At 39.6% G+C, this 23408-nt stretch overlaps 1 protein-coding gene across 6 annotated transcripts in view; it reads left to right on the forward strand.

Moving 5' to 3' along the window:
- The first annotated feature begins 5100 nt into the window (after window positions 1–5100).
- GABRB1 (gamma-aminobutyric acid type A receptor beta1 subunit) overlaps window positions 5101–23408 on the forward strand; it is a 119146-nt gene continuing 100838 nt past the window's right edge. For 2 of the 6 annotated variants that reach the window (XM_027635538.1, XM_027635539.1), the window contains exons 1-3: window positions 5104–5265; window positions 5361–5452; window positions 5530–5597. In XM_027635538.1, the coding sequence (XP_027491339.1) occupies window positions 5183–5265; window positions 5361–5452; window positions 5530–5597 (243 nt within the window). In that variant the 5' untranslated portion in view covers window positions 5104–5182. Of the gene's footprint in view, window positions 5266–5360; window positions 5453–5529; window positions 5598–23408 lie in introns of all 6 variants that reach the window. The other 4 variants (XR_003526388.1, XM_027635540.1, XM_027635536.1 and 1 more) reach the window with 3 other exon arrangements.

The raw sequence follows: 23408 nt of genomic DNA on the forward strand, positions 1-23408 counted from the left end.
GTGAGAATTTTTGATTCACAGTTTTGATATTTACTATTAATATCTTAAAAGAACTGTACTAAGTATTTTACAGGCTCTTAAAAGAGAGTAGAACCTGCTCTAGGAAGATCTTAATTAATCTTTACAGTATACTGAAAAAAAAAAGGGGGGGCACAATGACAATATGTACCTTTTTTTTTTTCCTTAGAGAAGGGCAAGAGTGTGGAAGCTTACTATGATACCCAAAGGAAAGGGAAATGGGTGAGAGCCTGAGGTGCTCTCCTCAGTGTGGGGCGGCATCACAGTGTCTATAGATCCCAGGATAAAGCTCAGGATCAGTGTGTCACTCCTCAGCTCTTCTCGATCACTTCCACAGTTTTGCTGCTGCACTGAAATTCCCAGGGCACACTAAAAGTATCTTTAGCTTGCGGGTTTCTGTCATTTGAGAAGATGGCTCACAAGCTCTATTTGACTAAAGGAATTACTGTAGGTATAAAATTACAGTAGCACTAAGCAGATTAAATAAATGACCTATTTCATCACCTGCCTCTTAAATTATAAATTTTAACAGTTTGTTTTTTTTTTTTTAGTTCCACAGGTAGTCATTTCACAGTTCCTAGGTTTTGTTTCATAGTTTTCAAACCCAATCATTTAGCTTAATTTTTCCAAATTTGATCTAAAATTTGAATATATCTTATTGGTATAGTTACTGACAAATGTCACCTGCTCAATACCAAGTAAGAAAAAAATGTATACCCATTCTAATTCTCATTATTCTTCTAGCTGCGTATGCAGTATGAAAATCCACTCAGCCAAGCAACACTGGGGTACAGATGTCTGACAAAGAATAATCTAAAGATCCTGAGTTTGGTTTCCTGATCTGTTTTCTGTGCATGCTGTCACACTGTAATAAAGTTTTCCTAATTAATCATGCTTTCATACTTCATACCAGTCCTGCTTCTGGCCTGTGCCTGGTGTACCTGTTGCCGCAATAGTTTTTTCCACTGACTGAAAAACTGCAATTCCAGTTGGACACACATTAGGAATATCCTGGGTCTGCAAGTCCCTATTTGCAATGACGCAAAACTTGTCAGTATTACGAATATTAACATTTTCAGTCATCATCTCCACATACAAAGTGCACAGTACGAGACACACAGCTCCCCTTTTCTTTTTTGAGTATAAGCATGAAGATATATCTACCTTCATTCTACATTTAAGAAGGCACGAAGTATCACTAGAGAGAGATTGCATAGTCACTACTTTTGCTTTTTTCCTCCCTTAGTTTCATTAAAACTTGTGGTCTTCCTGCCTACAGATCTTATCCAGTGGGACACAGGAAGAAATTCCATTCTTTTCAGTGATGTTGCATTTTTTTAAATTAGCCAACACTATCTGAGCAGGACATTATCTTTGTACTGTGTGCACTTTCTGATTCCAAATTAAAATAAACATTGCAAAAAAGGTCTTCAATAACTGAAAACATTCATTTGTGTAAGAAAAAAGATTTCCTCCCCCAAAGTTTATGCATAATGAAGGTAAAAATGAACAGGCAGCTGGCCTATGATGGTTTATGCATCACTCTTTATGATTATATTTTTATTTTTATTGATTCTAGTAGGCATTAGACATGCCTAGAATATAAACAAAAAAGACAGGGCTAATATGTTAGAACTAGTGGATTTCAATTGTTTTAGTTTACTAGTGCTTATATATGTTTAACAAATATGAAACTATTTCCCACCTAAAAGGTCTGCCTTCACTAACACAGACCAGAAAATATTTTTTAAAAGTCTTATTCACAAATTGTGTGTCTATTTCACAGACCCTATATATACTAAACTACAGTAGAAATTATTGGGAAAGGAATTTGGCACCATCATTAGCAAAGGTTTCAAGAAAAGAGCTTACTGAATACAAATATGAGAAAATACCCATAAGAAAAGATCATAAGAGCTGAAATTGAAACCACCACAGAAGTCTGAAAACCAAACTGGGTTTGGTACAGCTGTGTTACAGCTCCTACAGGCTGTGAGCTGGCTGTGTCGCACCTGAGCACACTGCTGGTGTCACCATATAGCACACATGGGTCAGGGTGACAGCTCTGCCTTAGGAGCTCATTTCACTGACAGTTGCAGTGGACAGGAAAGGTAGTAGTGATAGAAATACTTAATGGTTCTGTCAAGGCAGATGCTTCCATGCAGGGGACATGCACTTTTTTTGGCATAGCAATCTTGTTAGACTATATGTTATCTCCAACCTTATTAGAAAACGTAGATTTACAACTGCTTATCTCAGAGGTGAGAGACATTTAAAAATGTGGCAAAAGTCTCCAGATTAACCTCCTCGGACTTTAGACACTAAGCAGCCTGATTTCCAAAATCGAAAATTAGCACATCTACTTAAGTGCCTACATTCTGGGGTGCTCAGCAAATTCCAAGATGCCCAAAAGCCATGTTGGGTACCCATCAGGTTTCACTCAGCCTGAGTGAGTGAGCAAACCCCACTGGAGTGGATGGAAAGACACTACTGTGTTTTGAATCAAGTTTATCAACTGCAGAAGCAGCTACAGTTTGAACCACATGTGCAAATCCGATCACCAGATGTCTTGGCATCTGTATAAGCTTTTAGAAAATGTTTGTGAGCAATACTGATAATATCTGGGCTTTGAGAATTAGCCTCTTCCCCATAGTCATTCATTTTGGATGTCAACTGTTCTTCATATAAGGGGTTATTAAAGAGCTGCCAAAAGCAAGAATTGTGTCACAAGGTGTGTTTTTATCAAAATTATAACAAAATTCTTCCACATTGCTGGCCTGGAAAAGCATACTATATTCTCCTAGAAACAGATCATCTGCAAAGAAAGCAGAATTTCAAGTTCTTAAACCATTTACCACTTCAGCTGGTAACACGTCACAATGGAAGTCCTGCTGATAATAATTCATCTTTTTTAGTCCTGAAAGCAATGGAAAAAAGGTCCCAGACATGTTTCCATCATCTACCCCATGGGACAAAAAGAACCCTTCTCACCATGCCTGCTGTGGCAGTGTAATGCTATGCAGGTCCTCCTTTGTGTGATTATTAAAAGTACCATATAAACCTCTTTATTCCCATACCCCAATTAGTGAGGGAGCTTTTCAGTATTGTCTCCACACAGCAGGATATTTGCAGCTGTTTCAAGACCCCAGTTTCGAGCCCAGATGTCCCCAGCAATCAAGTTGAACAAAATGGAGTTGAATTTCTACAGTATGCCAGCTTTGGGTCTTATTTTTTGGGATGTTTGGTGGAGGAAGCTCCAGACTGGTCTGCAGAAGCCAGGACAGCTCAGCTGAGAGAGCTTTCAGAGAAACTGACTTGCCAAGGAGAACATCCTCATCCTCCTTGGGAATATACTTGTTGGGCTGAGGTGTCCCTAATGGCAGGAGACCTGCAGGACAGGCATTGGTCATGCCTTCTCAGACCAAATGATAAGCTTCAGAAAAGCACCTAAAACAGTTCAAGCATTAATGTACCATTAGTCCAGCGGCCAGACTACAGCTCATCTGAACTAAAGTTGCCCCAACATGTGCAGCAAATGAAGAATTCATATAGAATAAACGCCTGCACTTATGCCTTAGAACAAAATTTGGCAAGTGGGAGAGAGCAGTGGTCTCCCTTTCACACAGGTATATTTGATTTTCACATAGCTTATGACAAAGCTAAATATAATGCTGCACAGTACGAAGAAGTACAAGGGACTCTACGGTCCCATGGAAATCCTAATTCAGTGCTTCAGATGAACCAGAGAACTTTATTATGGCTGTGTGTGATACAACTCTGAATAAATTTACTTTGTGATAGACATCTATGGCAGGATTTCTTTTTTAAGTGCTCTATGCAAGCCACACCAATTGTAATTGAACAAAACTCTTTCCAAATAGCAATGCTAAGGTATGATCAAGTTGAGCTGGGAGGTCACATTTTGCAGCAACTAATTACTGAACTAGGAGGAAAAGAAATATATGTAATACTTCCCAAAGACAATTGAAAATCTTTATTATACTGTTATAAAACATCAGAAAAATAATTATTTTCATAACCTTGTACTGTCATGGTTAGAGAAAGCGGATGTGAAAGACTCCCATGGTAACCTCTGAGGAAGGGTGTTGTGGTCCTTCTCCAAGAGCAACAAACTTGCACAGAAAATTGCATTGTTAAAATGTTCAAAATTATCACCAGAATGTGTGTCACAAACTATCTATAGTCAATATTCCTGCATTTTTCGATATTTGGCATATTTCAGTGACAAAAAGTGTCATCAAAAGTCTGCCATTTCTCAGAAACAGGTCTGCATGACGCTGTAGTAGCCTCAAAAGCCTCCAGTACATATCCCAAGGTCACCACAAGAAGGATGTGTAGCACACAGGTGAAGTGGGTTGAATCCTAAAGGGATGAATGTTATTTCTGCTGAGCTACAGTGCAGTGAAATAGAGCGGCACGGAACCGGCAAAGCCATAAATTGTTCACAGGGCTCCGATCAGTCACCGTGTAATATTGCTCACGAGAGGTGAGGTTACATTAGAGCATCCATTCCAAGAGTCTTAAAATCAATCAATCAATCAATCAACCTCTTTCTAAACGCAAGATCAATTACTTTGGTTGAAAAATCACAACTAAAAATCTGAGGCGACCCCCCGCTCGGGGCACGGCGGGCGCCGCTGCGGGGCAGCTCCGCCACGGGCGCGCTGCGGGAGCGGCGAGCGCTCCGAGGGGCGGGCGGGACCTCCAGCCTCCGCAGCGGGACAGAGCGCTACCTGCACCGAAACGCGCCATGTCTTTCGAATTTGCCATTTCCCTTTCGCGTCACGGCTAACACCCCGTCGGTGTGCGTTTTCACACAGAGGTGCCCTCAGCAATTATTCACGGTCTCTTGACGGGAAGCCCCCGCTCCAGCTGGCTGGGGGGGCGCACCGGCAGCGGCTGCCCCTCGCTCACAGCAGCCCGGAGCTCTCAGTCCCGCCGTGCCCCGCCAGCCCCGGGGATTCGCCGCCCTCGGCGCTCCCGCGGCACCTGTTGCGGCCGGGCCGGGCCGGCCCAGGGGGGCAGGGGGCGGCCCCGGGCCCGCGGCGCTCAGCGCATGCGCCCCGCCGTCGGGAATTGTTGCTCCTCGCCGCTCCGCACCAAGTTCCAGCGCGCGGCGCGTCCCCCGTGAGCGGCCGCCGGGATGGGGGCGGCGGCGGCCGGGCGGGCCGGACCGCGGGAGCTGCTGCTGCCGCTGGCGCTGGCCGTGGCGTGCGCGGCGCGCAGGTGAGCGCCGTCAGCCTGCGGAGGGAGGCAGGGAGGGAGGCGGGCGCGGGGCGCCCGGGCGGCCTCCCTAACCCAGCCCGTGCTCCTTCCCGCAGCGCCGACGGGCCCAGCAACATGTCCTACGTGAAGGAGACGGTGGACAGGCTGCTCCAGGGCTACGACATCCGCCTCCGCCCCGACTTCGGAGGTGAGGCGCCCGCGCTCCCCCGACCCGCGCTCCGGCCCCCCGCGGTGCGCTAACGCCGCCTCCCGCTCCCCCCGCAGGTCCGCCCGTGGACGTGGGCATGCGGATAGAGATCGCCAGCATCGACGTGGTCTCGGAAGTCAACATGGTGAGTGACCCGCGAGCCAGGGCGGTGGAGCCCCGGCGCCGTCCCGCCGGTGCGGGGGCAACCGGAGCCCCGGGGCTGGGAGCCCGGCTACCTACCGAACCACGGCAAGTGCTACAGAATAACCAAGCATGTTACAGTTGCTAGGAAAAGTTATTTTGTATTTTTGAGATAACGTTGGCTCGCCTGCGGTGGCACTTCAGAGTGCCCTGCCTTGGTCAAAATGCTTGCTGCAGGTTTGAGGTTCTGGGTCCCTCCTTGCCCTGGTTTGCCGTTTGCATAGTCAACAGCTGTCTTCGGAAACGTTGGAGTTTCTTGAGCTGTAGCAGCAGATGCCAGATGTGCGTGTTTTCATGTTAAATTATTTAAAGAGTTAGACACTTCGCTTTGCAAGCTAGTGGCCTTGAGTAAAAGGTGCAAAGAAAATAAAAAGGAGCTTCTAGAAAACACTCTTGTAGAAGGGAAAGAATAACGACATTGCAGAATAAGTACAAAGGATGTTTCCAGCTATAAAAATCAGAAAAGTCTCGTAGCTACAGGTGTGAAACATACTGCATTTGATTTCAGATCTGCAGCAAGAAGGAATGCTAATAGACATGCAGGCTTAAAGAGCAAATGTGTCTGTTTAGTGCCTGCTTCGTTTGACAGCCCTTTCCCAGAAGAAAACGAAAAATCAGTTGTAAGTTTGAACATTATACAAAATCATGTTGAATTAGTCTGCACCGTGGGCATTTTGCTCTCAGTCTCTTATGTTTGATCTCATATGAAAACCTTTCTCATATGAAAATGCTTTCTGTACATAGGGGAATACCTACTTAGTTAAAAGAAGCCAGAAACCTTACATTTCCATCCTGATCAGCAGTTTATTTTATTGGGTGATATTTGCCCATGCAAAGTAATTTACTCAAGAGTGGGAATTTCTTCCTTGATGTATTAGTTAATAGCTGTCATTAAAACAATCTCTTCAGAGATTGTTTTCATTTTCATATTTAGGTTTTTTCTGTGTTTGTTATATATACACAGTTTATGTTTGTTTGTAACTGTTATATTTGCTTATGAATATGGATGGCAGAATGGGGAGGAGAGTTGTCACGTTGTGTGTAGCACACTAGGTTCTGCAGGCTGCTAATGCCACTCAAAGAGAACATTTTGCAAGTTTCAGCTCCTGGAGTTCTTGTTGCTGTATTGTACTTTCAGGGAGGAACATGGTACAGACAGTGCAGATGAGGCAGAGAAATCAGAACATAGACCTTATCAAAATTGTCAAAGAACAAATATACTCCAACTCCAAACTTTTCCAACCACCCTGTAATGGGATTGCTGCTTCTACAAAGCATTACACCTGGGAAAAGGCAAACAGACCAAACAACAAAATACCTGTTCTGAAAGGTCCAGAATTTGTAAAATCTCAGGACCAGAAATATTGTTAATCTGTGGATGTGTCAGTTCCCAATCACAATCTCACAGGGCATTAATTGCATCAGTTCACAGCATTTCTTAGTTGCATGCTGGATCCATCAAAGCTTTCTTCTCCATTCTAACACTTACACAGCCCCTGGGAAACTGTAATTTGAACCTTCTGATTTTTGATTAGGGGAAGTTATGTGCCAGATGGATTCTTTGAGCTAGGAGGGCAGCTTGACTAAAACTGGTCAAAAAGTAAGAAAACGTTTTCACTTCATAAAATGCCGCATCTCACAGCAGAAGGAATCAACTATTCCCAGTTATAGCCAGTAGCCCATTACTTAAGGCAAAACACTGGAAAACCAGTCTGCATTCTGAATCAGTCTGAAAGGCCTTGCCCATATCACAGGTGCTACCTGTACATACCCATGTGTAGAGTGTTCTTTGTTGTAACGTCTTTATTGTGTTGCTAGAGGCTGTTTGCCTGGTTTTGGACAATGACCAGTTATTTCATCCATCATTGCAAAAATGAGGGAATTGACATCTTGGCTTAAGAAAAGTTTTTTTCTACCTAGTAAAATAATGCTTTGTTCTAGTACTTTTTTTTTCTGAGAAATCACAGCCTTGAGATGCTTAATGTTGCAGTCACATGTGAATTGTTTACCTTCTCTTCTTTTAAACTGTTGTCTTATAGATTTTTCTATTTTTAATTTGTTTAGTAAGAGCTGCCATTTTGTGGCTTCAGACCCAGAAATGTTTTTCAGAAGCTCCTAATTTATAGCTTCTTTTGGCTATAGGGCAGTTTTCTTACTGAAGGAAAGGAAATGACTAACATGAGCAGGAAAGCAACACCCTCATCATGTGAGCTCCTCCTGGCAAGAGAGTCTGGTTGGATTCCACCAGAATTCAGCCAGTCTCACCTTAGCAGTATTGGAGGGAGTTGTCTTATCCCTTGGCTTTCCTCAGGAACATGAAACCTTATACCGAGAATGACAGAGACAGCTATTCCAAATCATAGTACCCACAGGGTTAAATTTTGTATTCCAGTCTCAATGCCTAAATAAGAGTAAAGATTAATGTATATATATCTAGGCTAAGAAGGAGGTGTTCTCCTTTGGTGCATTAGCTGGACTTTGTCATGGCTATAGGATGTCTGCCAAGTGAACAGGCTGATTTGTATGTCCAAATAAATCCAGTCCTCAGATAAAAAGTTGAAATATAGACAACAGAATTATTTTGAATTCTCTGAACACCAGTAGTAATAACTGCCTGTTCAAGCGGCTTGTCTAGTTGTAGTGTCTTCTTCTAATATACTAAACTATTGTGAAATACTTTACAAATACTTAACTAATGAATCGAGACTTGCACAGTCTTGAAGTCAACTGTTCTGTTATTTCCCCCTGAGTACTTGGTCCTCATCTGTTCAGCTCTTTAAACATTGTTTTATAGCTGCTTGGTAGTTCAATAATACTGTGGTGAGCTGCCATAGCAACTTTTGCAGAAGGATTATTTGAAGCATTCATTCTTATGACTCTTCCATTTGACATCAGATATGTTGTCTTATGTTGACTTTTGCAGGTAATAAGCTGAAGAGCTTGTCAAACAATGAACAAGCAGGAGAAGTAGAATGTAAAAGTCCCAGGGACCATTGCCCAGTTTCTCCCTAATATACTTGAAGTTTTAGTGTTTCCATCAGATTTGCACATCCTTGCTACAGTTACTGGAAGCATTCTCTTCCAAAGGTACAAGGTGACCCTTCCCTTTGTCTCAGTTAATGACTGCTCAGCTAACTTTCATCCATGACAGAGTTCCTTTAGAAGTATATCGGACATATATATTAATATAAAGATTTCATTAAGAATCGTGCTATGACTAAATCTATTAAGCTGCTGTGATGTCTGGTTTACTCTGATACCTTTACATGGTTAACAGAAGGTGCTACTTGTACATCAAGAATAAACATGGATAGCATGATTGATGGTAACTACTGTCAAGCTTCAGGGTATGCAAATAAATAACATATTGCTGTATCTACTAGGAAACAGTCAAGACTAGACTCTAAAAAAAAAAATCACGTGGTTCATGACTTAATTTTCTCTAAAATGTATTTCTTACTGAAGAAAAAGTGTTAAAACCTTTACAGTAGGCAAAAGATAGCTGTACATATTTTAAAGTTTAAAAAAAATTCATATGATAAATAACTTCTTTTAGAGCACTTAAAAGAGACATCAAGCAGATTAAAAAAGCCTTTTTTTTTTATTTTGGGAACACTGTTCCTGACCTACCATACTGATTTTACACTGATGATGATGTAGTTTCTGTAATCACAGACTGAAGGTTTCGTGTCTCAGCAAAAAGAGGTTAAAGAAAACACGGAAAGAATGTTCAATTGTCTAGCTTCACTACAGTAGTACTTAAGGCTCTTACATTTATAATTGGTTAACAGACTCCAGAGGCAGAACTTCCCTTAACATTAATAAACATATATATGTATATATATGTACAAACAGAAGTTTTTCAAATTTGCCTGTAAATCAAGAGCAAGGACATGGAATCCTCCAGAGCCTAGAAGAGCAGAAGGCCTTCACCTTACTTTAGGGCTGATGCCAGCCAGGTGGCTGTGGCATCTTATACTGGTAGATGTTTAGTCAAGATAAGCTAAATCTGTGGATTTAAACACTGGGTTGAGCTGGGTAACCAAGGCACTGAAAGTTTCACCATTAGTGCTGGCAGGCCAGTGCTCATGCATTAGACCCCAGTTTTAAGAATGGTAGAAAGACGTATGGATGCAGGTTATCTTAAGACACTTTTTGCAGACTGAGAAAGACTAAGTTTACAGACATAGCCAGAGTTTCACAGGTCTTGTTCTTTCTCTCTGTCTTGATTAAGTATCTTGACAATTAGCATAGTGGCCATCGTGAATCTCAATGTAGGAAACAAACTCTACAATAGGAAACCAAATTGGCATTATGAACTCCATCTCATGCCTCTTTGAATCAGAGCATCCAAGTCTCGTTTGTGATCTTAAGTCTGGTTCATATAGAACTAAAAAGTCAAAAACTCCTTCAGTTCAACCAGGATGGCAGCGCAAGTGATCAGGGTAGTCATAGTGACAATAAATGCTCCTTGGTCTAAATATATTTACCTGACAACGTTCATACAGATTAAACTGATTTTTTTTTTCAAAAGACATAAAGCTCAATAATTACTAATTAAAATTTGCTTAGCTGTAGGGCAAAAGAAGAAAGAAGTACTTTTCTGTTGTATAGCGTCTATCCTAAAGAACATGAAGGACATGCAAAAGCACTTTTAAATGAATATTAATACAAATGTTTGGAAAATTATTATTTTTTTTTTTCAGCACATGTGGAAAAACTAATCAGGTAGTAATACATAAAGGTCAAATCATTTTGTCACTTTTTGTCACTGCCTATTCCAAACAGGAGTAATTATATTAAAGAGTGAAACATGGAATGAATATAGAAATTGGCAGCCTGAGGTTAAACGACTGGGTCACTGTCACTGGAAGTTTTGTTGGCTCATTTTTCATTTGACAAGAATAAGAGGTTCTTCAACAAAATTGGCAAGTAGGCAGAAAGTATAAAGCAGTAATGTAAATCTTGTTTTATATGATCCAGAAAGTGGATATATCTTAAGTTTTCAGAAGTTAAATGAACTTGAGACCAGCTTCAGGGTTGATACAAACTGTATTCCAATTTCCTTTTTAGCCTGACTGGTGTAATACTTCCCTGATTTCAAGGTTTAAACAAACTAGGTATGAATGCCCTTTAGAGAAGATGTAATTCTTTTATCTAGTGTTAAACTCACAGTTCGCTGCAAGGGCAACTCACCTGACTCCCATAGTTGCTTCTCTTTCTAGCCACTGCAGGTGGTTTGTCCTCACTTTTCAGCTTTTCTCAAGAGCTGATAAGCTCAGTTCTGATCTGTGTGCTTCATCTTTTAGCCCAGATTTAACACCTGACACCACAGGGCATCCTGACATGCCTGTAGTCTAGCCAGATAATAAAACTTGTGCACAGTTTACATTTCTGAAGACAAGAAATAAAGTGGTCACACTTCCCATTTGTTCAAAAAGTATTCTAGGAATTCAACAGAATAGCACAAGATAACAACAGACAGAAAATAACTAGAATCAGTTGATTTTAACATTTTTTTTAGTAGTTGCTTCTTACCTTTTTGTTTCTTTCATGGAGTAAACAAACAAACAAAACCCAAACCAACTTTAAGTTTGAAATATGATGGTATTATTGTGATGAACTGTCAAAAATCTCTTTCGCTGGAGTGAGCAAGTAACCATTTGCAGAGGAAAGGACCACACATTTTCTTTACTGTGCCCCAAAACACTTCTCCAGCCAGATCTAAAATCTACAGTTAATCAGTTGTATCACAGTGGTGCCTATGGAATTACCTGAAATTATGGAGTGACACCCTCCCCCTATTTAGTGGAAGCTTTAGCACTCCATTTGGGGTGTCTAGGATTTAACTAAATGAGTTACTTGCAATGAGATAGGCCTTGTAGTTGTGTGGATGAGAAAATGCAAGGTTTTCTCCAGCACTGCCTATTTTGTGCACCCACATCAAACATCATGGCTGTGCTGTGACCACTGGAAATGTCCAGCTTGTGATCTGTTAGCATGCACAAATCCCACAGTTCAGTGGCACAAACCTTTTGAAGCATTCAGGGTCTTTAATAATGATTCTTTAATAATGGAAGAGCCAATGATTAACACAAAAGACCCATTCCCCAAAATAAACTGCTTTCTAAAAAAAAAAGAAAAATAAAGCCATAAAAATTAAATTTTAAGTTCTACCAGGAAGATGAAAGATGTGTCTGTGTGCAGGACAGGACAGGGGCTTAATTAAAAGCTTCTTTTTTCATTTTTCACAATTGCATTGCTCCTTTACTTCTGATTTTGGAGAGGATCTTCCAAACTAAGCATTTTTCTCCATGAGGAAATTTAAGGGATAAATTTCAAGCTTCTGCAAAACTTAGTGATTTATTTTTTTTTTGTAATCAGCTTTACTTTATACTCTATTACCTGAAAAGTTTCTTAACTCCTCTAGGCTGTATTAATAAAGTATCTGCCAACTGCAGTTCAGTACAGACCTGGAGCTGAAGCTGTGCAACCAAGATAGGGAACATTCACAGCACCAGTTCACTGTGAGGTGGGAAAAGATACCAGCCTCAGTGGAAGAACAGTAACAAGCTCCCAGGCTGTTACCAGAAAGACTTGTTCCTGTTCAGAGGATGCCAAGTACTCTGACAACAGCTGAAACTGTTAAATCAAACCCAGAGATTGTCTTCATTCAGAAGTTATCCCCAGCTGATGTGTTTTGTTGATCATTGTGTTCCAAACAGCTGCTACTTGGAAGAGTTCTCTAGGTTGTCTCATGTCCCATTCATATCAAGTGTGCTGTACTTCAGAGCATAAGTAAAGACTGAAAAAACACTTAAGAGCTTCTAGTAGATGATGAAAAAGTCCAAAATGGCTACCAGAAAGGTTTTAGACTTTAATGCTCTTTGAGACTCCTTTTTTTCTTCTAGAAAGAGAACTCAGGATCTCAAGGTATGTATTTTCATGCTTGTAAAATTCCCTTTCCCTCAAATGCACAAAAAAAAAAATGCCTGTAACTCTGGCACTGCTCCCAAAACATATTTAAATGAAATTATTTCCACCCCAAATGCTAACTACTGCAAATATGTTCACAAGGAAATTGGTAGTAGGAATCACTGAATAATCTAGCAGAATAACACCAGAAAATGCAGCCTGTTCGACTCTTTCTTTAAGCAGTAACTCTGTATTAAGAGCTGGAGAATGTAGATTAGATTTCTTGCCTATCAACCTTCACAATACCCTTTCAAGATTACAAGGTTGGTTTTGGCAAAGGTTTGCTTCATCCTGTTCTGGGGCAAATCCTTAATGGTTTGTTTTACATCATGACCCAAGGAAAGGCAATTTAAAAGGCTGAAACGCATTCTAGAAAGCTGCATTATCACTCAGACATCCACCTTATGGCAGGATTAAGTTGTATGGTTTTAAATACTCATGATAGAGTATGTAGTTTCAAAGCAAAGATTATTGATTTCAGACCACCAAACTTAATTAAAGGTTGGAATAAATGTTCTCTATTAAAATTCATCAATACATTTGACTGAGAAGGAAGAATTTCAGTTATGTGTTTTTTAATTGTCTATAGAAAGAACTGAAGAGACAGCAAAGTTAAACAGATAAACAGTGTCTAACTATTGTGCAGAATCTTTATCATATTAAAAGAGCAGTACAGTTAATTTCCCAGCATATTTTTAACCTGCAGAGCCTTTTAAGTGAAGTAACATGAGTAGAAGTCAGCTGCAGGTAGATATCTTCATGCTTGTGTATCTCAGGAGCTTCTGGAAGTACTAATTCTTAAATGCACTGAGGATTCTGGTCCCATCCAAATGAACTAGGTGTTGATAGACCCATTGTTTTCAATGAATATTCTTATAGATAATATTTTTCACACCACTAAAATGAAGTACATATTAGCTTTACCAGCTCAACAGTTTACTCAGCAGCTTGCAGGAGCAGTCCAGCTCCCTGGTTTACATCAAACCTTTGTTTCTTTATATTTTTTTATGGTGTTAGTCTTCACAGCATGAGAGACTAACCAAGCCTGGAGTGATGCGCTCCCACCCTGTGTTCTTCCATTATGATTTATCCTTTCTTGAACCAATTTTTTATAAACAGTTCACTTGTCAAAACAATACACTGGTCAAGGAGAGAAATGGATGAAGTTCAGAGGCTTCATACATATTAGTGCATTTCACAGGCAGTGCAGCTTTGTCACAGGTGTCATATGAAGGAAACAAAACACGAGATTAACAGCCATTCTGGATTTATTTTAACTACTGTGCCAGAACCAACTAGGGGGAAAAAAATAAGTTGCAAAATATCAGTAACATGCTGGGAATCAAATCTGCAGTGACAGACTTCACAGCTTGTTCAATGCTCCGTGGATTTCTAAACTCATAGGGAGCAAATACACTGTCATTGTGGTGTCAATTGGAAATGAATCCTGAACATAGATCTTTTCAGTTCCCACTGTCAAGAGAAATGAGTTTGTTTTCCAGAAGCACACTGAGGGTATGAATTTCTGATATGTAAAAGATTATTTACATTTCATATAATACATTCTTTCTTTTTAATTATTCCTAGTAGAAACATATAGTAAGTACAAAGCAGGTGATGAGAAGAACTAGCAGATATGAGGAAAATATAAAGACAAAACATAAAGTAGTAAACCATCAACTCACAGCAATCATCATGGCTCTTCTCACCAATGTGACATGGTCTGGTCTATCAGAGAAAGTTTATCTTTGAGGATATTTTTACATTGGATCAATTCAGTGAACCAATTTCAAATATGAAGCTAAAAATTCTTCCTCCTTCTGGAGTGTCTGATCCCAATGGCCGTTTTGTCCCTCCAATGCTGAAAACCTTCTATACTGCTCTCTGTCATTTCAGATTCTTGGCTTGCAGTCAGCTTGGTTTTCCTTGCAGCTTTTTTACAATTTTCCTGTTCCTGGTGCTATATTCATCCATAATAACCTAACGTTTTAATTAGGGGTTGCAGTAACCCCCCAATATAGGCTGGGGATTAAACAGAGAGAGAGCAACGCTGCTGAGAAGGACTTGGGGGTGCTGGTGGATGAGAGGCTGGACATGAGCCAGCAATGTCCTCTCATAGCCCAGAAAGCCAATTGTATCCTGGGCTGCATCAGAAGCAGCATGGCCAAGAGGTTGAGGGAGGGAATTCTGCCCCTCTACTCCACTCTGGTGAGACCCCACCTGCAGTGTTGTGTCCAGCTCTGGGTCCTCCAACATAAGAAGGTTGTGGACCTGCTGGAGCGAGTCCAGAGGAGGACCACCAATAGGATAAGAGGGATGGAGCACTTCCCCTATGAGGAAAGGCTGAGAGAATTGGTATTGTTCAGCCTGGAGAAGACTCCAGGGGTGACCTAATTGCGGCTTTCCAGTACCTGAAGGGAGCCTACAAGAAAGCTGAAGAGAGACTTTTTACAAGGGCATGTAGTGACAGGACAAGGGGAAATGGCTTCAAACAAAAAGAGAGTAGGTTTGGATTAGATATTAGGAAGAAATTCTTGTCTGTGAGGGTGGTGAGGCACTGGAACAGGTTGCCCGGAGAAGTTGTGGATGCCCTGTCTCTGGAAGTGTTCAAGGCTCTGAGCTACCTGGTTTAATGAAAGATGTCCCTGCCCATGGCAGGGGGGTTGGAACTAGATGATCTTGTCCTTCCCAGTCGTAACTATTCTGTAATTTAAGTGCTGGTATAAGAAGCTATCGGTCTTTCTGAAGTAGTCTGAGATCTCAGTCTCCTTATTCTGTGCTGAGCCACCTCCAGTGGAAACAAAAGGAATGTGAACAACCACCTATGCATATTCTTTTTTATTATTCATGTCTACAACACCATTATCAGAACGGCATACAAGCTTTAAAAGTCACAAGTAAGAATCTCTTCTTTTCTCTGTAGGTATGAGCAATCAACTATCTTTGACTTTATTTGTATATTTGAGAAATCAAAATAGGTCCATAATAGAAGCTTTGAAGCTTGTGCTGAAACTGGGGAAGTGTGTGAGTGTTAATGCTTCTTCCTCCTGTCAATCATAACAGTCATTGTAGGGGCAGAACAAAGCTATGAGTGGAGGTCCTGATTTCAAAGAAAAAGGCAGCAATTCAGTTGGCTTGGGTCATGCTCATAAAGTGTTTCAGATGCTGGTGTCTTAGATTTCACTCTTGCGTTCAGTAGGAGATCCGTTCCTACAGGGGTTATGTATTTTTGCATTAGGGAAGAAAAATCCATCTCGGGGGAGAGACTAAGTGCAACTAAAGTGTCAATTTATGTCCTTACATGGATTGTTTGTTTGTTTGTTGGTTTGTTTTGGCTGACTGTGGAAATGCAGCAATTCATCTGGCCCTTAGTTGCTTCTATGTTAAGATTTTTACCTTACAGGGATATTATGAGAACTAAATACACTGTATAAGTGTTCGTTTGGACAGTGAGCAAGTTTCTGCACAGTCAGGTAGAAAGATAAGGCATACAGCCTACAGCTAAAAAAGAATATATCCCTCATGACTGGTAATTTCAACACAGCATCATGGCTTATGACCCAGCTGGTCTGTTCCTACATTTCTACAACAGTATTTCTGCAGTCAGAAATCCCAAGACAGCACAAGATGTTGCATGGTAATTACATTTTCCTCAGTGGTATTGCTGAATGACATATTGTGATATATCAAGAGGCAGCTGTGAATTTGAGTCAGCACAGTAGACTTTGCCCAGGACTGTTGGTTTACAGATGAACATAGTGTGAAGAAGAAAGAGAAGTTTCTGAACACCTCACAGCATCATGCATACTCTGTCAGCATTAGATTTCAAAATACACATGATTCTGAGCTGTCTTGGGAAATCTTCATGTACTCATTATTTGTTTAGCTTACATATTCACTCTAATATTTAAGAACATATTGTTTGGAGAATGCTTTGACAGGAGAAGACAATAGCAATACTCATTTATCAGAAGAATCAGATGTCAAAATATGAAGCTTACTCTTTATTCAGTTTTTGATGCCACTAAATGCCTATATCTTGTCATTAGTAGAACAAGTAAGCAGCATGCATGACTATTCTGTTAATAGGCTATTCAACCTTATTAAATTTCAGATCATTATTTCCCCAGTTTTTGGAACATGACAAAATCAGAAGGCTTTGCTGATCTTTAAAGAGGTGGGCAGATTTTCACATACATCCTTCCGTGGTCATATTGTCTTTTGCAAGAAATTGCAAGCCTGGTATTTGGGGAGGAAGAAGCAAGAGACTGACACAAATTCTGTTTTTTGTCTCACACACTTAGCAGGGCAGTTAACATGAGCAAAAATTCTCCTCTGTGGAAAAGATGTTTTTCTTTACGTATTTGTGGAAGATTTTTAGTGCACCCTAACAAACAATAGCCTTCATGGAAAGTGCGTGGCTGATAAATGAAAAAGTCTTCCTAGACCTGCCATTCTTATTTCTTGAGAGGACACTTATTTCATTGGGTTCTCTGTTATGGCAGGCCCAATGTGCTCTGCAGAGTAGCAACTCTGCATTGCAGTTGCAGCCCTTTGGCCTCTTGGTAAGTTGTGTCTTATGGTGGGAGCAGCACTTTTAAAGTCAAGCATCCCTGAGGAGTACAAAGAGGTGGATACTAGTTTTAGTTCCTGGTAGAGGAGCAGGTCAAGTACTTTGATTCCAAAGCACTGCTACTGATGTGCTGGAATGATAGTTGAGTGTAGTAGTGCCAAATATCTTCAGTCTATCAGTCTACTAACCAGAGAGGTAATGCAGGTTGCTTAAAGTGACAAAGAGGAGAGTTTTTCTCCCTCCTCTAGATAATTTATTTGAAGGAACCTCATCTCTCTCTCTCTTAATCCTATTGTGCAAAGCTTATACTGATATTTCTTCAAGGTTAGGAAGATAAAGTTAGGCAGTAGGAAGACCTTGACAAAGATTTTTTTTTTTCCCTGCTTTATAATCTGCCACTCCTTAAATTCAAAGCAAGGAGCAATTCCCCCTTAGTGTCATGATTCTAGCATTACTGGCCCAGTTGGACAAGTAACTGAAAGACACCTAAAAACTGTATGGATATTAGGTGTGTTTTGGTGCATAAAATTGCTTCTTGGACTCATTTTTTTGGCCATGTCTCTACCAGAAAGATCATTCAAAGGCAACAGAAGGTAATATGGCTGGTGTGTGCCAGTTGGAAATTTTCATTAGCTTGGCAAGAAGTCCCTTGATAACCTGGATAACACCCTGGGTGAACCGGTGTTAATAACTGCTTAAAGATAACAGGAATTAAGAATGACAAGATATTTAGATCCATGACAAAACCTGCTACCTTTGTTAAGAGGAAAGTGTAGAAATCAACGTGAAAGGAGAGAAGTTATCTTACCTGGTCCATCCACTGAGTAAGGAGAATTTTGCTCTGCATTGTGTATTTTCTATGCTTACTCCAAGCCAGTTTAAAAGATTCCAGGAACTAAAATCAGAACATTGTTGAGCAGTGCTTCCCTGTCTTAGTCAGGGAGTTCCCCTTTACTCCAGGACATTATTTCTCATGTGTTCATTTTATGACTTTGTATCACATTTCCCAATACCTGCTTCTTTCACAAAAAGGTAAGTAATTTTGTCTCCTTTGTTTTACATTTCATAATGCTTTTTTTCTTCAAGGTTTTCTCTGATATGATATCTTTAATGAAGCAGCACATCATGTGTCAGTACAAGTACCAGTCTCTGTAAGGGTCTGCCTTAGGCTAACTGGAAATACATGTTTGGTTACCTTGCTGCTTCCTAGGTGTATATTCATACATGTCACTGAGAAAATGTAGCAATGCCATGTAATGCCATTACAGATCAGAGGATAGGAGTAGTCTATTTTGGAGTCATACTTTTCACTGTACAGTAATATTGGATCAGAACCCATGCTCATCAACACTATTATGAATTGGCAGTAACTAGTCTGAAATGAGTGAATCAGATTCAGATGAAAGAGGACAAGCAACATAGTGTATTTTCAAAAGCCAACTTCTGCATATGTATGCATTCCAGAATAAAGCATCTTTCAGATGCTGGATGGAAGGTAATTATAATGCAGTGTATTATTCCCAAATCACATTTCTTTGTAATTTTTGTGTCTTACAGCACAGCCCTACTGGTTTTTTATACTATGAATTATCTTTTATTAATTCTGTTTTCTTGCCTGTTTTTACATCTAAGCAATCTTACCTAAATGTACAAGCACCCAGTTTATACTTTCCGCATTCACTCAACTTTCTGGTTGTATCATCCTAGAAAATGATATATAATAAATTCTTCTGTGAAAAGAGCCAGGAGCAAAGAGATTCAAGATGCTTTATCACACAAGATGCTTTACTGACACAAATTATTTCTCAACAAGTTCTTAGCTGGTCTGACTGAAGTAAGTTTGGAACCAATGTCTTTGAGATAAGGATGTAGATAAAAGGCTTTGACTGGTCAGCCTGGGCATTATTGCAGACTTGAAACAATGAAATTCTTGGATAGACAGTATATTTTCCACAGTATGAATTCTAGTAGATAGGCAACTTTTATATTGTTTTCCACATCAGTGCCATGAATGAATTTTCATGCAAGACTGAGTGAAAATATGTTACAATAAGATAAGTAAACACACATTTTCTAGTGTCAGCAATCCAGCTCATTTTCTCAGGGTTGTTTTTTCCATTGAATATGCAGCAGTAGGCTATCACCAAATGATTCTTTTTTCAGGTTCAATATCTTCTGACGCATAAGATATGCATAATGGGGCAGCCAAGCTGAAAGGTCACTGGGTGTCTCATTCATTGTCATGGAGGTGAGCAAACCAAACATCTGCATGGCGAATGTGAGGGGGGACTTCTGGCAGACAGTAGGAAGATACCTAGCTGGAGTTTAGTTATGGACTTACTGAAATTGGCCTGTACTTTGAGAGTAATTTAAATGTCATTCGATGGTTTTTATCTGGTTCCAGGGAGAACACTGACATTTTAAAATGGCATTGGAAGCAAGAAAAGCAAATGCCTGGTGAGCCTTCAGTCTGGACAGCGAGGCATAGCTTAGACCCAGATCAAGAACAGTGCTTACAAAACCCAAAACAAAACAGTTGTCTTATTTCCAGCATGTTTCTGAGTTTGGTGAGAGTGGGCATTGTGTTTCTCTGAAGTGGATTATAAGCATCAAGCAAGAATATGATTCTCACCTTAACAAGGAGTGGTATAATACTTTGATAGCAGACTTGGGCAATTTCTCAGTTTCTTTGTAGTCTTTAAACACCCAGACAGTCCTATTGACAATATGTATTCACAGAGTCAAATGATAAAAGCGTATCAGAGAATCAGTGAAATGTATTTCAGAAATGATCAGCAGAAAACATGTAAATAATATGATAATAATGTACCTAGAGCATGCCAGACTGGAATACAAATACCAGATGGTGTATTATATACAATCTATCATAGTACGATCATATTTTAAAGAATAAGTACATTTTTCGTAGAAGTAAAAGATGGTTTCTGAGCAACAAAATCTCTCAGAAGAGATTAAACATTAAAAACAAAATAAAAACAATTTCTTTTTTCATCCATCTGTTAACAGATTAAATCTCTACTGTAAAAACAATATAATCTAAAGAGAAATACAAAGTGTAATTTGTTTGTTTTGGGGTTTTTTTTGTAAGTTAGTTAGGTGTCCTTTCTCACTTTAAGTTGTTTTTACTTTATAAAATGTTTTACCATCTATGTTTAGCTGGATAGGAAAAGGTGGCCAAAAAATTTTCCCGTCAAAAAAGAGCTTTCTGCATTCTGCTGTCCCATGGCTCCCATCTCTTACTCTCATTCCTTCCTGTATCTCAAATGATAATAAGCCAGAACTGGTGTTTCAAAAAACAGTGCTAGATGTGTTTGCTCAGGTAGCTGCATAACTAGGGGTTTGAGCAGGAGGATTTGGGCAGAGGTATGTGGTGAAAACATTGTCCTGAAAAATGCTTCCGAAATTCCTTTATTTATTTAGTGATTAACATTAACTTAAAGGTCCACAAAAGGCTTAGGTCCACAATGCTACAGACTTGGAGTTAACATTGGAAAATGGAATGGGATAAGCTAAAGCATTACTTAACTCTTTGTTGCTAAATAGACAGAGCAAAAGCAAAATTCACAGATGAATTTTCATCCCAAAGGCGAAAATCAGCCCTGTAGCTCTACCATACTTGTGAACAGACCTTATAATCTTTGGAACTGGCATAAATTCCCAACTCTACTCTAGAGCCTTCTTGCTCTAGAAAATGTTTTGCAAACCAGATAGTATAAACAACTGAGCATAGTATTAGGCAGTGTTAGGAAATTTACTCTTAACTTCCCTGTTGTTTCTACACAGAGATACAAGATTTAAAAAATGTAATCAAAATACTGTGATTCAGTTTCTATGTAATCAAAATACTGTGACTCAGTTTCTATATTCTAGTAAGCACAGCAGTGCTGGATCAAGGGTTGGACTTGATGATCTTGGAGGTCTTTTCCAACCCGGTCGATTCTATGATTCTGTGATTCTATCTCCCTTTGCAGTGTTCCATGGCAAAAATCTCTGGATTCTCACTGTGAACTAAATAGTAAAACAAAACTTAATGCAGTGAAGAAATCCAGATTTTATCCTGAAGATTTTATGAACCACTCTTCCTGTACCTTTGGCAGCCATTGTTTGTTTATGTTTGCCATGTTTTCAAATGGGTATTATAGGTTCTCCTGTAGGATCCTCTGGAGTTTTCTTCACTTGGCATTTCCTGCTGACAAATTGTCAGCGTAGAAAATCCATTGCCAAAAATACTCCAAAACCCATTAATCTATCCCTTGTCTTCCACAACAGCTATTTGCATCTGTTGGAATACAGTAGTTGATCAGTAGCAGGAAAACTATGTATATCTTGCACTGTCCAGGCAAAACAACCTTTCAAAAAAAGGTATTTAGAAAAAAAGTTACTTCCAAAATAGGTAGGAGTAGCTGGCCACAGTTATTTAAACATTTACTTAGTCAAAATTATCAGTCAGGCAGAGAAATGTTAGCTGGCAATAAGAAACTGCACAGGACAGTAATCAAAGACATCTTATGTGAAGTTGTTAGGGACCATTTAAAAGTCAGTGTTGTTTTTCCCTAAACCAGGATTAGAAAGGAAAGCTGTTCTTTGGCTGTGATTCTTGATAGCCTGATTCAGTTCCTAAATCAGCTGTAGAGTTGCAGTTGCATTTTATGTAGTGATATTATTTTCTTTTGCTAAAGATCTGAGATTTCCAACATGACCAGTTATAACAACATTCAACAAGTTTACTGAAGTACTTCTTTTATGATACCTCTGATTTCATTTTGAAAGCAGAATTACCTAAATTAATTTCACAGCATAAGAATTAGAGTCACAAAGAAGGATTTATATCTCTGTGTGATATATTTCTGCATCTGTATTTTCATGTTTTATTAGGTGACTATGATTTGCTTCCAATATTTTCAAATCACAGAGGAGTTTCTTTGAATGCTCATAATTCAAGTTCCTAATCTCTTGAGAATTAATTTTTGCTCAAACAGTTAGGGGAAAAGTGGTTAAGAGGATTATTTTATGAAAGAAAATGCCTACAAAAATGCATTTTCCATATAAATTTTCTTCTGCTGATTATAAGCCTAAGAGAATTAAATTAACAATATCTACTGGACTTGCACACATTAGCAAAAAGAAAGGGGGTTTTATGGAGTCTCCAAGTCTCTGAATGTTTTGTCTTTTCTATAAGCCTCTGGAATCTGTAAACTGATTATACAACAGCAAGAAAAAAGCAGGGGTTTTGTTTTTACTGAGTGAATATGACACATTTTTCAAACCAGTGATATAATTTGTTTTTATGCTGGACTGCAAAGAGACAACTGTTTTTTGCTTTCTTTTCCATTAATCATCCATTCTGTGATGAAAATAGCAATATCAAAGTAAAAATCCTTCCGAAGTTAAACTAAAGGAAGAGTGGCCAACACAGACAGAGAAGGGCAAGATCTTTTGATACAGCACTTAGTGACAGTGTTGTCTTGCATTTGCTTTCAGTATTTTCCTGTGGGAAGTTCTCCCTATGCAGACTACTATTTGGTTGCTTCAGAATATCCGAAAATACAGAAGTTGATGTAATCATGAAAACTGGATGGAAGGGCGTGAAAGAGTTTCAGAATTGCTTATCATTTGTGTAAATTTTGACATTTCAGAGATACTACGCTTCCCTATCTCTAGATTGCTGTACATTTTTTTTTTCCCTGTTATGTTGTTCTTGGTCGAACAGTAGGTTCATCCACTCCTTTTGCTCAGCTTGCAGAAAACTCTGATTCTGCATTAGAGTGGTATTGGAAGGTTAGTTGTAAAGAAGAAACAGAAGGAACGTTAATTCCTCAGTTCTTCAGGGACATTCCTTTAGTGATTGCCAGCAAGATGAAGTATCAGACAAACAAACATAAATAGCTCATAAAGGAAAATGAAATAAAAAATAAAACTCTGGTGCCCAGCCTTTGGGATGCGTGGGTTTAAAAGTATACGGAGAGATTCAACTTTCCATTAAAAAGCCTAGTTTTCACCACTTGTGTGTTGAAGGATCCAGCACACTGGATTCTCCACAGTTCTCCATGCACACTGCAGTCTCAGGCAAGTTTGCCTATGACTGATGGTTCCCCTTTACTGTGCAGGATATTGTCAGGCTTAGATTTAGTGCTTGCTTTGTGTTCAAATCTGAGGAAGTTGCCAGCTGTATATAAATTTGCCATT

This window comes from Corapipo altera, unplaced genomic scaffold (genome assembly GCF_003945725.1).
Source record: "Corapipo altera isolate COAL_440 unplaced genomic scaffold, ASM394572v1 22b, whole genome shotgun sequence".
Classification (NCBI taxonomy): Eukaryota; Metazoa; Chordata; class Aves; order Passeriformes; family Pipridae; genus Corapipo; species Corapipo altera.